Raw genomic sequence first — 14,684 nt, 5'->3', positions numbered from 1 at the left:
TATTAAACGGAGTACAAACTAGTGTAGTAGAAGAGACATAAAGTAGTCTTAAAGTATTATGATACTTTTGTACGTCCAAGTGTTAAAAAAAACGTACACGCGTTGGCTAGCACATGACTCCTAATACGTACGATATAATTTACTTACAAAAGAATAACTACTACCCTTCATGTGCAGGTATACATATTACGCTGCATGTTACACATTGTGTTGTAAAAACATGCATCTTTGTTCTTGCTCTTGGTAACAACAACCATAAGTACGATAATACACATATTGGCACGTACGTATGAGCAAACACATAGTGGCACACACCACGCATTCCACCATGCCCTTCTTACAAACAACCATCAATATAATGGCAAACCATGAACTTTCTAAACCTCCTTTTACATGAACTATCAACTTCACCTCGAAACGATACTAATTAGATCGGTGGACACATCCCTCACATACAATTCAATTCCCTTTCATTATATACCTATTATCGTTAAACACAATCCATCACATCATCATATTCATATTATCATAAACATATCATCAAACTTTATAACAAACCAACAAAAACAAAAGCAAAGTATATAACGATTTACAAGAAGATGAGATTGATATATGGTGATGAATCCAATAAAATTCCGTTATTTGCGTGCCCATGCATGTCACATGAACATGCTTCTCATAAACCTAACCAACCAACTAACTTTTATTAATTATTCTAGAATATTAACCCTAGCTAGATGTTACCTACTTCAGGGCTTTTATTGTCCTAGGAATACTTAGACATTTGTACACTTATTAAGCAACATGTTTTTCTGTTTTGTCTCCTTAATTTATTTACTTATTAACCGTTTTAACCGTTTTCGGGCAAGTCACAATTTGGTCGTTATTGAGTTTGACTGATTGACTGAATAACTCACCTAGGTAGTAGTTAATGAACAATAACCAACACTACTAGTTGTCTTGTCTATTACAGTACTACGTACTTTAATTAATACAATGTTTGAGATTCCAGATTCTAGATGTTCTTCATCTTTTAATTTACACGTTCTATCACTCTATTAAATGTTACCATGATCCATTGTTTTGCCTTTACATATGATCCTCTCCTTTTGCATATATTGCGTTTCCATGAATCATATCAGTTTATACGAGGATATTGGAATTCAAATTGTACGTTTGTTCTCGTTAATTTTAGAGATTAACTACTCTCGGCCATGCATGTGGCCTTGCTAAAAGACTCACAACTCACATCATGTCATCATATGGTCTGTGATGATTGTCGTTAGATATCTGAATCATCTGATCTATAAATCTATTTGCATGTAGCACTTAGTATAAGCTTATCATACAATGTCGTCCTTTTGTACCTCATATTATGTCTACCGTACCTTTTCATTTTGGCATATAAGATTTTTTATTGTATCGTTTATAATTAATCAAAACAATCTACTCCGTCTTTGTTATGTATATACAATACGTAATATGCTTTTATATGGTATATATACGAGTCCATTTTCATTTAAAAATGTATGGTACCTCGGTGAATCATCACAATATAAGTTACAAAAACACATCGCGTGCATGAACACACACTAGTATATAAATATCACAGCCCATACATATTATTATGTATATTGTTAATTTTTATGTCAAAACAATTAAACAAATGTGATCATATATCGATCCTCTTTTTCTTGTGATTGAAAAAAAAAGGAAAAGAACCAATTAATTGTTGGTTCAGTGGTGATTGGGGCTAAACTTGGTAGGGAGAACCTGTGTTCGATCCCCCGCAACAACAATTGGGAGGGGACTGGAACCTATCAACCCAGAACTCGCCCCGAATCCGGATTAACCCTAAGGGTGAACCGGGTGCTAACACAAAAAAAAAAAGGAAAAGAAAAGGTGAAAACGTACATAACCGCTAACTAACTAGTCAGTTGCACAGTCAAGTCCATAACTGTCATCCTCACAATAACTACGAATTTCAGTCCTGCACATGAATAATGAATTGAATTCATACAGCAATAAAGAGTAAAAAAATATGCAGTCCATCGCATGCACAGACTATAAACCTCATTTTTATTCCTACCACTATGTTTCTCTCTTACCCTAACTCTTGGGCACTAATTATAGCTAAATTTACCTAGACATTCTTTACCCATAGGCTAAGCTAGCCATAAAATAGAGAATTAAATTTAGTGCACTGTACTTTATGATTCGGCTTACCATAACACATGTGTCTTAAACTCGTATATATAAAAATTATAACAATATACAATCACGAACATATCATTAGTATCCTATATTACATTGATTAGAAAACTTTTCAAGCTCATAATATGTTTGATGAATAAGAAACCTATTAATTGGACCAAACATTGTTTGACATACGACTTAGTCCAAACATACTACTACCTCCTTTTCATAATGGCTTTTACAGTTATTATTTGCACAAATATTACTGCAGACCAAAAGAGGGAGAATGTGTAAAAAATGAGAGAATGTAACAAAATATGGATAAAGCAAGATAGATGTAAAAAGGTGGGTGAGTGTAAGAAAAAAAAAAGTACAAAAAAAATGAAAAATTGTAAATAATGTGGTATAAGAGGGGTTAAATAGTAAATTTTCATTTAAAAAAATATAATAAAGTACAATGTAAAAAACATTACGAAAAGAATTAAAACGAAAAGTGTAATTTTTGTTTTAAATGGAGGCAGTAACTAACCATATATAAGGGTGACAATATGCTAGAGTCTGGACCTTTTTACAACCTACTCTCTAAGCCGGCTTGCACTACAAGAAATATATTGTACCATTAACGACGGAAAATCCCGTCGCTAAAGGCGAATAATCATTGATTAATGACGGGATTTCCTGTCGCAAACCCGTCATAAAATAGGGTCATCATTAATAGAAAATTCTGCCGTTAATCCATCGTAAAAGACATTTGCGACGGTTGTTCCCATCTTTATTTGGTTGTTAGCCCCGTTGCAAAAGTCTTTTACGACGGGATTATTAACCCGTCGTAATTAGGTTGTCATTAAAGATACAAATTCTTATGGTGTTGATCAGGCAACTTACGATCACTAGTGGAAAAAGGGTCATTTGCATCGCACTTTTAAGCACATTTGCGTCGCACATCGTGCGTGGCAAAAGCTCTCGACGCAAATGAACCTTATTTGCGTCGCTCAATTAGCTAATGTGCGACGCAAATAACTTTTCAGGCATGGTGCTGAAAAGTCATTTGCAACGCACATTAGCTAAATGTGCGACGCAAATGACTTTTCAATATGTTAAAAAAAATGTCATTTGCAACGCACATTAGCTAAATGTGCGACGCAAATGACTTTTCAATATGTTAAAAAAATGTCATTTGCAACGCACATTAGCTAAATGTGCGACGCAAATGACTTTTCAATATGTTAAAAAAAATGTCATTTGCGTCGCAGATTAGCTAAAGTGCGACGCAAATGACTTTTGGATATTCTAAAAAAAATGAGCTGCTGATTTTATTTAATCCATAGATTAAATAAAATAAGCAGCTTTCAGTACTAGTATATTCAGAGCATAAAAATAAAAGTAAACTAGGTGAAAATTTTGACAACATTTCCTTTGTAATTTGACCCTCCCCAATACCGGGAATGTTATAATACATTAATATATACCTGTCAAAACAGTTTACAACCCAATAAAAGGCAAATTCACCATAGATCAACCAACATGTTGATAACCTAACTACACTTTAAACATAAAAGTTTAAGTAAATATCTCTATCCTGGATATAAAAATGGAAGATGTTAGAAATCAAATCTATGACAAATCAAGATATGACTTTCAATACAAAGATGGGATGCATTACCAACGGTGATAGTCACAGTTAAGGCAGAGAACTTCAAGAAAGTCCAGCAACTGGTGAAAATAAACACTCTTTAGGCTGGCTTGGTTTTGTTCTTGTTTCAACTGGCTGCTGCCAGAATTGCTGCTTTCTACTTCTGCCAGAACAGCTGCTGCTGCTTCTAGCTTGTAATCGATAACTGTTGTTGCCAGAACACCTGCTGCTGCTGCTGCTGCTGAAGCTATGTTCACCAGTGCTCGGACGCTCAAGGGATGAAAGATGTCACCCAATGGATGACCGAACCAGGCAGAGTCGGCCAGCAGATAATTGACGGCCTTAGAAGGATTACATGAGCTGTACTTTGGTTGCAAACCATCTCCATGGTGTCGCACCCCGATGCTGCTCCATGCCACCCTATTCCACAACATGCTCCTCTTGTTTCCTTGATGCCTACCACCCAAAAATTCACATACCATCACTACCAACATCACAACAGAATCAGCTTAGAGACATAATTATGCATATATAACTGCATAAGTAACACTAAGTATTGTACAACATTATAACCAACATTGTTACAAGATCATAGGTTAAAAACAGTTCCACCAATGTAATGTAATGAAAGTGCTTACCATAGTGTTTAGGGTTGGACAAGATACGCATGAAGCCTTGGTAAACATCACAGAACACAAACTGGGCATCAGAGAGCTCCAAAGGTCAGTTATGTGATCCAACAAAAGCTGATTATGTTGCGAAATATACTGATTGATCTCATTGACACAACCTCTTGTACTTTTAATATTTCTGCCGGAATGAAAGTACCAGTCAACCACCGTCCTAGTAGCTCATTCCATCTGCAAGACACGTGGATGCTTCTTAGCGAGTTTACTGGCTTCAATCTTAACCATTTCCTTGTATTCTTAGCGAGTTTACTGGCTTCAAACCCTAGCTTCTTCTTGCTCCGGCCATCTTTCTCTTCTTTTCCTCAAGTAGAGACAAAAGGTAGTCAAGATCCTTCAGAGACACGTCAGTGCCCTGTCTACATATTATAGATTATTCAAAGAGTGAACTCCAATTTAAAAAGCGATAAATCACTATTAAAACATCCAACTCCACAGAGTTTCTGACAACGATTGTAACTAATAAGTAATTCCAAATTGCCACAGAAAGAAAGGTCGTGTAGAAACTTTAATCACCAAAAGGAGCATATGCCAAGACAACTGCTCCGAGTCCACTTCATAACTACGAAATTTATACATTGGTTACATGTCTAATTGCCAAATCACCAGTTTCGTGATCTAATTACCAACAACAATTGAAAATTACAGTGTTCGATCATGTTCAATGCAATGATATGCAAGTGTTCGACAACTATCTTTTGTTAAGTCTTCACAAAATTTGAAGAAAATAAATAAAACAAGAACACAAAAAGGAGAAGCCAACAGAACTAGAGGAAACCTCTGTCAATCCGGGATTGCTTCTACACCTAACACAAACAACTCTTGTATGTTATCTTCAGCATCTACGGAGGTAGTATACGTAATATTCAAGCACATATTACCAAACAGCTTCTGTGGCAACCACATGAAAATCCTTACGGGACCTTAACAACATCTAGTATTTAACATAACAGAAAATAATAGTGAAGCTCTTTACCTGAAAGAAAAATAAAGAAAATAATGCCAAGTTGCCAACGAAAGGGTTTCTTCACAAGTTCCCAATTAAAACATGGAGTACAAAAATGAGAGCAACCGAATTTGGCAAATTGCATTAATATTATCCATACATTTGATGATATAAAAAATATATTGCAGCAAGAGAAATTGCACTTCACTCTCAACATTTTGATTTTTTCAGGAAACCAGACCAATACAAGTCAGAAGACCAATACTACAAGGATATAAGGGTAAAGCTGAAAATTAATTTAAACAACAATCAAAATCATAACACATTTCTCCCAAATACATCCAAATCTCACAAAATAATAGCAATTCCGTGCCTAAAACCTACAGAATAGTAGTCCAATGCCAAAAAAGTAAAATTCTAAACAACGAAATTCTAAGAATTATCAGTGCATTTTTCCGTCAAAAATCAAACGAACTCAAAACCTTAACAGTCAAGAGACAATGCACAATTCAAATTAAAATGAACAATTAAAATTCAATATCCACAAAAATTCAATCTTAATATCAAAATTAAAATTCAATCTTTAAATATACCTAGGAGAGGAGAGAAGACAGTGACCAGGAGCGGAGGAGTGGGCGGCGGCGTGGGCGGCTGCCGTGGAAGGCGGCGTTAACACGGAGCAGCGACACTGATTAGTTTGAGTTGAACGACGCAGGGGAAGAAGAGAACGAGCAGCAGGTTGAAGAGGAGAACGAACAACAAGTTGAACGGCGCAGGGGAAGGAGAGAACGACGCAGAAGGAGGGAAGACGACGGCAGTGAAGCTGGTAAACGGAAGGGTGAATATTGAGCTTAACTGGTTTCGATAGATTTAGGTCATTTGGAGCAAGTCAGAATATTGAAGAAAACAATTAAAAGGTGAGCGCAAATTTGAGAAAAAATTAAATTCACAAACACCTGTGCGTCGCAGCTTTATTAAACTGCGAGGCAAATGACTCTAAGATGTTTTCAGAGTCATTTGCGTCGCAGATTAATAAAACTGCGACGCACTTGATTGATTAAATTGCGTCGCTGTTTTACTAATCTGCGACGCAAATGACTCTGGGAGCATTTTAGAGTCATTTGCCTCGCTGTTTAATAAAGCTGCGACGCAAATGACTAAATTTTATGCTAAAATTTATCATTTGCGTCACATGTTTAGATTGGCGATGCAAATGCAGCGATGCAATTAAATGTTTTTGCACTAGTGGATTAAGCATCTAATTACGTACGTACAAAACATGTTGATCTAATCATCGATCACACGTACGTAGTAGTACGGATTACTATATATAATTACACGTAATAGTACGTCTTACACCTTAGATTGTCACCCCTTTTAAGGAGATCACTTAATCAAAGCTAGTTTTCTATACACGCGATGAGTGATTGTAATTTAAAAACGTACACAGAATAATATTTATGTAGGTAATTTCTTTTTGCCCCTTTTTATATTTTTTTCTTAGTTTTAATAGTTTGTGATTTTAGTATATATTTTTAAATTAATTCTCTTTTATATTTTAATATCAAATACTTTTGTGTTTAATTTATTTTTAATTTTAATAAAAGGTAAAATAAACAATCACTATTTACGCCGCCTCATGCGTTCCCTTATACAGTAGAAATATAACAACGTACTCCTACTCAAAACGTAGGTAGGTTGTCAATTTTTTTTTTCATTTATGTAATTAGGGGTGCAAACGAGCCGAGCCGAGCCGAGCCGAGTATTTCTCTGTTCATGTTCATGTTCATTTAACTTATACGAGCTCGAGGCCGAGCCCAGGCTTTCAACGGAGCTCAAAAATTTGTCCAAACTCGGTTCGTTTGAGAGATTTTGTGTTCGCGAACTGTTCGTGAACGACTCATTTATTAATCGAGCCAAGTTTATAAACGAGCTTTTTTCATGAACGAGCTTTCTAAAACGAGTTTTCTTAAACGAGCTTTAGAGTTTAACCACTTGAAAATCTAACAATTTATAATCATATCTAATACTCCGTAATAAAGATTAAAGTACATTACTTTATTTGATAAACAAACTAATAATTTAAATTAACAATCCTAAATAACATTATAAAAACTTAAATTATGTCCTACAGAATACTCAGCTCCTCAAGCGAGTATATATGGTACATATGATACATACCATAACTAGATGTCAAAAGTCAAAACATGATTTTTATCAATATTTAAAAAGCGTATATATGGTACATATGATACATAACATAAGTAGACGAGCTTGTTCACGAACATAAATGAACGAGTTGTTCATGAACATAAATGAACGAGTTGTTCATGAACTTAAATGAACGAGCATACATATGTTCATGTTCAAGCTCGTTTATTAAGCGAGTTTCAAAAGTTGTTCAAGCTCGGCTCGTTTAATAAATGAACGAACATGAACGAGCTTTAAACGAGCCCGATCCCGATTATTTTATTGACCGGCTCGGCTCGGCTCATTTGCCGCCTATATATAATTGAATGATCAGTTTCGATCTAGCTTGAAACTCAAAGAGCGGTGGAAATGATCATTTTTGTTAAGATGATGTATATATTTATATCAAATTTTTATAAATCTTTTTATAATTAAAGATATTAATAATTGTATTGATCGGCCAACGTAATAAAAAAAATTTGTATCGTCAACAAAAGAACAGAGAAAGTAGGTGAAAACCACTTTTTTGCAATTGCCAAATTCTAGAAAGAAACAGGATAGGGAAGGACTAGGTAAGGAGCACATGGTGGTTGTCACATTGTCATCAATTATTCTCTATATGGAACACACACAAACTAGGTACTCCGTACATCGTAGTGTTCATTGAATAATTTCTCATATTTTTGCAAAAAATGAAACATACTCTTGAACAAGTCTAAGTTCATGTTCATTATAACTTGAACTAGTTGCATCTAAAAATGGTTATGGGACGGGTCGGGCTTCGGGCTAATTCCATGGATTGGGGGCCCATATTGTATTGTGCGGGATTTTATGTTGGGCCGGGCCAGATCGTCATGTCTAAGCCTAATTTTACAAAAAAAAATTAGCGTACTTTGTCGTGCCATGTTGAATCGTGTCGTGAAAAATGTGCCACGCCCCAAGCCCGACCCACGACTTCGTGCTCGTGCCGGCCGTTCTTTTTTTTGTGTCGGGTCGGGCCGACCCACATCCATCTTTAGTTCCATCTAGACCTGGTTATTGGGCGGATCAGGTTCGGGACGGTGCAGGTCAAAAGCGGGTAGGGTAATGAAATGACCAATTTTTAGCGGGTGAATAATGGGCGGGTCAATAGCGGCCGATAGTGGACACGTCAATAAACGAACAATGAATAATGAAAAAAAATCTTATGCGAATACAAGTGAATACAAATCTATCCTTATAATTTTTTATACCATAAGGTCCATAACTATTGTGTTATAACTTATAAGGTCGGCTCTATATTGACCTTGTCGAATAGAGGCCATGTTCAATAAGAGTCTTACCCAATAAGAACCTTATTAACATGACCCAAACCTTATACCCATTGGGCTACCCTTGTCCAATAATCAAGTCTAATTCCATCTAATTAGAATGCCATATATATTAATTCCTATAGACTGATGCGTGTTCCTACAATCTAAGCTAGAGTGACTGAGCGAGTATTCTTAGGTAATGTTTTTTTTGGCTTAATTGCAGCTTCATGACTTATCTGACAGTTCAGTTTAGGAGCATTCAGTCTATTCCAGTTTAATTCAATTCAATTCAACTTATTATTATTATTATTATTATTATTATTATTATTATTATTATTATTATTATTATTATTATTATTATTATTATTATTATTATTATTATTATTATTATTATTATTATTATAATTATTATTATTATTATTATTATTATTATTATTATTATTATTATGGGAAAACACCAAAACGTTACAAGCTTAACAAGCTACAAAGATCAAGTGAACTACAAGAAGTTGGAGGGGAGCCGAGATACAATCTAGGCCCCCACTCCTCTAGCTATGGCGAACCCGATCCTGCTGAAAATGTGGGCAGCTGCCCGTGCCCCAATGTCTTGAGCCCTGGAGTACGTCTGGACCCGCTTCAGCAAAGAAACAGCCCCTTTCTCTAATTCCCCAAAAGAAGAGAAGGAAAAAGGAAAGAAACCGTAACCCAAAGCCCTACAACGTGCCGCATACTTATCCTGCTTCCGCTGCGCTGCAACCGCCACAACCCGACCCGGAACGAAGCCTGACAACCCAGATAATTATTATTATTATTATTATTATTATTATTATTATTATAAATCAAATGCTCACAAAGTCAAATATTTTACAAATAATTAGTGGGAAGCCGAGATACAATCTGGGCCCCCACTCCCCTGGCTATAGCAAAGCCTATCCTGGTGAAAATATGAGTAGCAGCACGAGCCCCAATGTCCTGTGTCGTAGAAAACTTCTGAATCCGCTTCAGCAACGCTACAACATCCTTATCCAGCTCCCCCAAAGAAGAGAAAGAGAACGGAAGAAAGCCATAACCAATGGCCCTACAACGTGCTTCGTACTTGACCCGCTTCCGAATAGCCGCATCAGCCACAACCCGGCCCGGGACAAATCCAGCCAACCCAGACTGTGTCAAAGGGGATGATCCCGTCAAGTCCACACACACATCACAGCCCGATCCCAAGAGTAGAGCAACACGTCTGCTGGTCGGAGAGCCCCCTCGTTCCCTCCAGATAGACCAATATCAACCTCTTTCCACGCTGAAATCCCAGAGCGATAACAAACATCAACAAGGGTATCCCGTATCACATTATGCCGATGTTTAATACCCACGATGCCAGCACATGACACCGCAAGGGTATCCCGTACCACATTATGCCGATTATTATTATTATTATTATTATTATTATTATTATTTATTTATTTATTTATTATTTTTTTAATTTTTTTTATTATTATCATTATTATTATTATAATAAAGAAACGATTACACAAAGTTGGATGGGAGCCTAGCCACTAATTGGGCTCCGACACCCTTATTCAAAGCAAAACACAAACGATGAAAAAGAAAAGAACGATTATTATTATTATTATTATTATTATTATTATCAAATCCTAACAAAGTCAAACATTTTAAAAATAATTAGTGAGAAGCCGAGATACAATCTGGGCCCCCACTCCCCTATCTATAGCAAAGTCTATCCTGGTAAAAAACATGAGTAGTAGCACGAGCCCCTATGTCATGAGTCCTAGAGAACTTCTGAACCCGCTTCAACAATGCAACAACATTATTATTATTACTATTTTTATTATTATTATTATTATTTATTTATTTATTTATTATTATTATTATTATTATTATTATTATCATTATTACTATCATTTATATTATTATTATATATAAATTATTATTTACTATTAATTTATTATTAATTACTACGGAGTACTTCGTTAATTTGTTATTATTATTTATTAATTAATAATTAATAATTACTGATTCATACGTAGTATTAATTAATAATTGTTAATAATTATTAATCATTAATTATAATAAATAAATAATACTCCGTCATAATAATATTATTAATTAATAACTAATACTTCCTCCTTTTTTTTAATTGCACCATCTGAGATTTCACGCTTGTCAATGCACTTTTTTAACCACTAATATCTCTTATTATACATTTTAAAAAATTATAACAATTTGATAATTTGAAAGTATATTTTGAGACGAATCTAACAAGATCTCACATGAATGTATATTTTTCCTTATATATAAAGTGGAGCGCTAAAAGCCGCCCCACATTACTCAAAACCGCCCCACTATTTTACTTTAATATCCTTATATAATGAAACTTTTCTCCCAAATTAATTACCCCATCTATTTTGAAGAGATAAAGTATCTTCATCCAAACCACCACCATACACCCATAAAAAAAATTATTTAAACCAAGCAATTTTATTTGTCAATAAGTACATTAATCAATAAATTAAAAAAATACTAATTTAATTTTGATTCCACAAACTTATGCATTTTAAGTTTACACCATGGTAGAGACTTATGCATTTTAAGCTCACACCATGGCATAGACTTATGCATTTTAAGCTCACACCATGGCATAGACTTATGCATTTTAAGCTCCTGCCATGGTACGAGCTTAAAATTCATAAGGCTGTACCATGGTACAAGCTTAAGATGCATAAGTCTCTTAATCTTTTCTCCGAAACAAATTACATCAAATTCAACAACAAATCAAAACATTAAATAGTATAGACTTATGAGTTTTGAGCTCCGACCATGGTATACACTTATGAAGTTTAATTAAGCTCCTTCCATGGTACGAGCTTAAACTACATAAGTCTATACCATGGTCGGAGCTCAAAACTCATAAGTCTGTACCATGGTACAGGCTTAAACTTCATAAGTCTGTACCATGGTACAAACTAGAAATGCATAAGTTTCTGAATTTTTTTTCCGAAAAAAAGTCCTCTTGTGAATTTGATGTTCCACCGGTAGTCTCGGCCATGTAAAAATTATTTCACATTATGTTTAGGGTGGGCGGTAAAAAGGGAAAAGGTAAAGGATAATGGTAAATGCTAAAATGAGGGGGTAAATAAAGGGGGTATATGGGTAAAATATTAGGGCGGTTTTGAGTAATATGGGGCGGTAAATAGTAAGCCCCTATATAAATCACAAAAAATAACTATTTAAGAATATGAGAATAGTTCTAAAACCAAGATGGTGCAATTATTAAAAAATGGAGGAAGTATTAATTAATAATTACATTAATTAATAATTAATATCAATTAATAATTAATAATTATGTATTATTATTTATTAATTAATTTAATTTATTTTATATTTATATAAGTTAATGTTGTTATGTACATAATATTTGTTAAATTTAAGTACTCCGTATCTTTGTAGATGTCGTATGACTTTTTAACAACTTAATTTTAATTTTATTATAAAAAATAATGAATTTTCCAACTTATACACCTTATACACAGGTTAAGCAACCATTATATGAGCATTTTAAGCAATTGAATATCAAAAAAAAAAAAAAAACTTATTCATAACTAACTAAGGTGAGTTTTTCCCTACAATAAAATCTTCTTATTTCCATTTATTTGTTTCCTTATCGATCTATTACCCTTTTTTTTCCTTCTTTTTGGTACTCCTTTGCACTAATTACGTTATATCTTCAACCTTCACAAAATAATAATTACGTCGTTATATCTTCAAACCATAATTTCTTTTCTTTGCAATATTTTATTTTTTCTTTGACATATGATACAAATAATCATTGTTAGCAAAGATAAAGCCACGACCACGATGTTGTTTGATTTTGCCTTACATTTGATCAAAAGAAACCGATGAGAACATGCATGTGAGTCACAATATTTCAGATTGTATCATATTATCCTCTAGGATAACGTTGTTATCCTCAACAGGTCGGCGATGTAAATTATCGTCTAATAAGAAAAATGTTGTTGTCTAAATCTAAATTAATATGTCCTGATCAAATCGGTATGATCAGATCATGTCAAAATCATAACTGGTCTGCACACATCATGTGCAGATAATAAATAATATGTACAAATTATATGCAGATCAGAACCAATATGTACACACACTACAAGAATTTGTATCTTTAACGACAACCTAATTACGACGGGTCAAAAATCCCGTCGCAAAAGCCTTTTGCGACAGGGCTAACAACCAAACAATGACGGGAATTACTGTCACAAATGTCTTTTACGACGGGTTTACGACAGATTTACGACGGGATTTCTATTAACGACGGCCCCCTTTTATGACGGGTTCGCGACAGGAAATCCCGTCGTTAATCAACGATTATTGGTCTTTCGCGACGGGATTTCCCGTCGTTAATAGTATAATTTCTTGTAGTGACATTATGTGCAGATCAGATCGATATGTCCAGATCAGAACTAATTTGTAAAGATCATGTCTAGATCAGAACCGATCTCTATTGACCATGTCTAGAGTATCGATATTATGACCTGTATGTCCAGATCATAGCCAATCCGTACAGATCATGTCCAGATCAGAACCGACATGTGAAGATCAGAACCAACCAGTACTAATCATGTTCATATCAGAACCGATATACCCACATCAGAATTGATCTATACAGATCATGTCAAGATCTGAACCGATATGTACGTCCAGATTTGAACTGGTATATATGATCGGTAAGTGCAGATCATGTCCAGGTTAGAACCATCATGTCCAAATCAGAACCATTATATTATTACCAGAATCGGTATGTGCAGATCATGTCTAGACAAAAACCGATATGTACAACTCATGTCCAGATCAGAATTGGTATGATCGGTATGTGCAGATCATGTCCAAATCAGAACCATTATGTCCAGCTAGATCAGAACTGCTATGTGCCAATCATGTCCGAATTAGAATCGATCTGTACAAATAATATCCAGATCAGAACCCATATGTATATATAGATCATGTCCAGATTAGAGATCATGTCCAGATTAGAACCGATCTGTACAGATTATGTCCCAATCTGAACCAATCTTTCGAAATCAGAACCCATACGTCCAGATTAGAACCGTTAGGACTATTATGTCCATATCAAAACCGGTATATCCAAATTATGTCCAGATTAGAACTGATGTATCCAAACCATTTCCAAGTCTATCTAATATATGAAATAGTTAAATAATGACTAAAGTCAAATAAATAATTTATAATTATAACAATATTATAAATTTGAATAAAATGTATTTTACGTGTAAATCATTTAAATATTAATAATTGTAGTTTTTGTTATTTAAATCTTAATTATGAAAAATCAGATCAGATCAGATCAGAAACAATAAGTTCAGATCAGACCAGTTCAGATCATATCAGATAAGATTAGATCAGGAGAAATAAGGTGAACTAAACATGGCCTAAAATAATACGTATAAAAAATGATTGTTTAACCTACACACCTAAAAAAGATGAAAACATAATAATGAAAAATAGTAAAATACGTTCATGTTTTAGAAATTAGATAACTCTTTCTGGAAAAGCGTAATCATATTAATTAGTACTTCCTCACACGTTTTTATTTTTATTTTTATATATAGTTCCTCGATTCTTATTTAGTTGGCATAATTTAGTATTAGATAACTCTTTTTGATAGTTCCTCGATTCTTTTTTATTTTTATATAATT

At 34.3% G+C, this 14,684-nt stretch overlaps 1 protein-coding gene across 3 annotated transcripts; it reads right to left on the bottom strand.

The window, feature by feature from the left end:
• Positions 1 to 3,587: 3,587 nt before the first annotated feature.
• Positions 3,588 to 6,290, bottom strand: LOC130466130 (uncharacterized). 3 transcript variants are annotated; one of them, XM_056834842.1, is made up of 4 exons: positions 6,055 to 6,290; positions 4,468 to 4,874; positions 3,860 to 4,285; positions 3,588 to 3,775 (listed from the first exon to the last, which is right to left on the bottom strand). In XM_056834842.1, the coding sequence occupies exons 3-4, from the start codon at positions 4,261 to 4,263 to the stop codon at positions 3,757 to 3,759; spliced, it is 423 nt and encodes a 140-aa protein (XP_056690820.1). In that variant the 5' UTR covers positions 4,264 to 4,285; positions 4,468 to 4,874; positions 6,055 to 6,290; the 3' UTR covers positions 3,588 to 3,756. The 3 variants fall into 3 exon arrangements, 1 of the variants encoding a protein (XP_056690820.1); XR_008926149.1 differs by having other exon boundaries at positions 3,588 to 4,285; positions 4,468 to 5,491; XR_008926150.1 differs by lacking the exon at positions 6,055 to 6,290 and having other exon boundaries at positions 3,589 to 4,285; positions 4,468 to 4,528; positions 4,620 to 5,979.
• Positions 6,291 to 14,684: the final 8,394 nt, after the last annotated feature.

This window comes from Spinacia oleracea, chromosome 1 (genome assembly GCF_020520425.1).
Source record: "Spinacia oleracea cultivar Varoflay chromosome 1, BTI_SOV_V1, whole genome shotgun sequence".
Lineage (NCBI taxonomy): Eukaryota > Viridiplantae > Streptophyta > Magnoliopsida > Caryophyllales > Amaranthaceae > Spinacia > Spinacia oleracea.
This window is presented reverse-complemented; position numbering and strand designations above follow the sequence as displayed.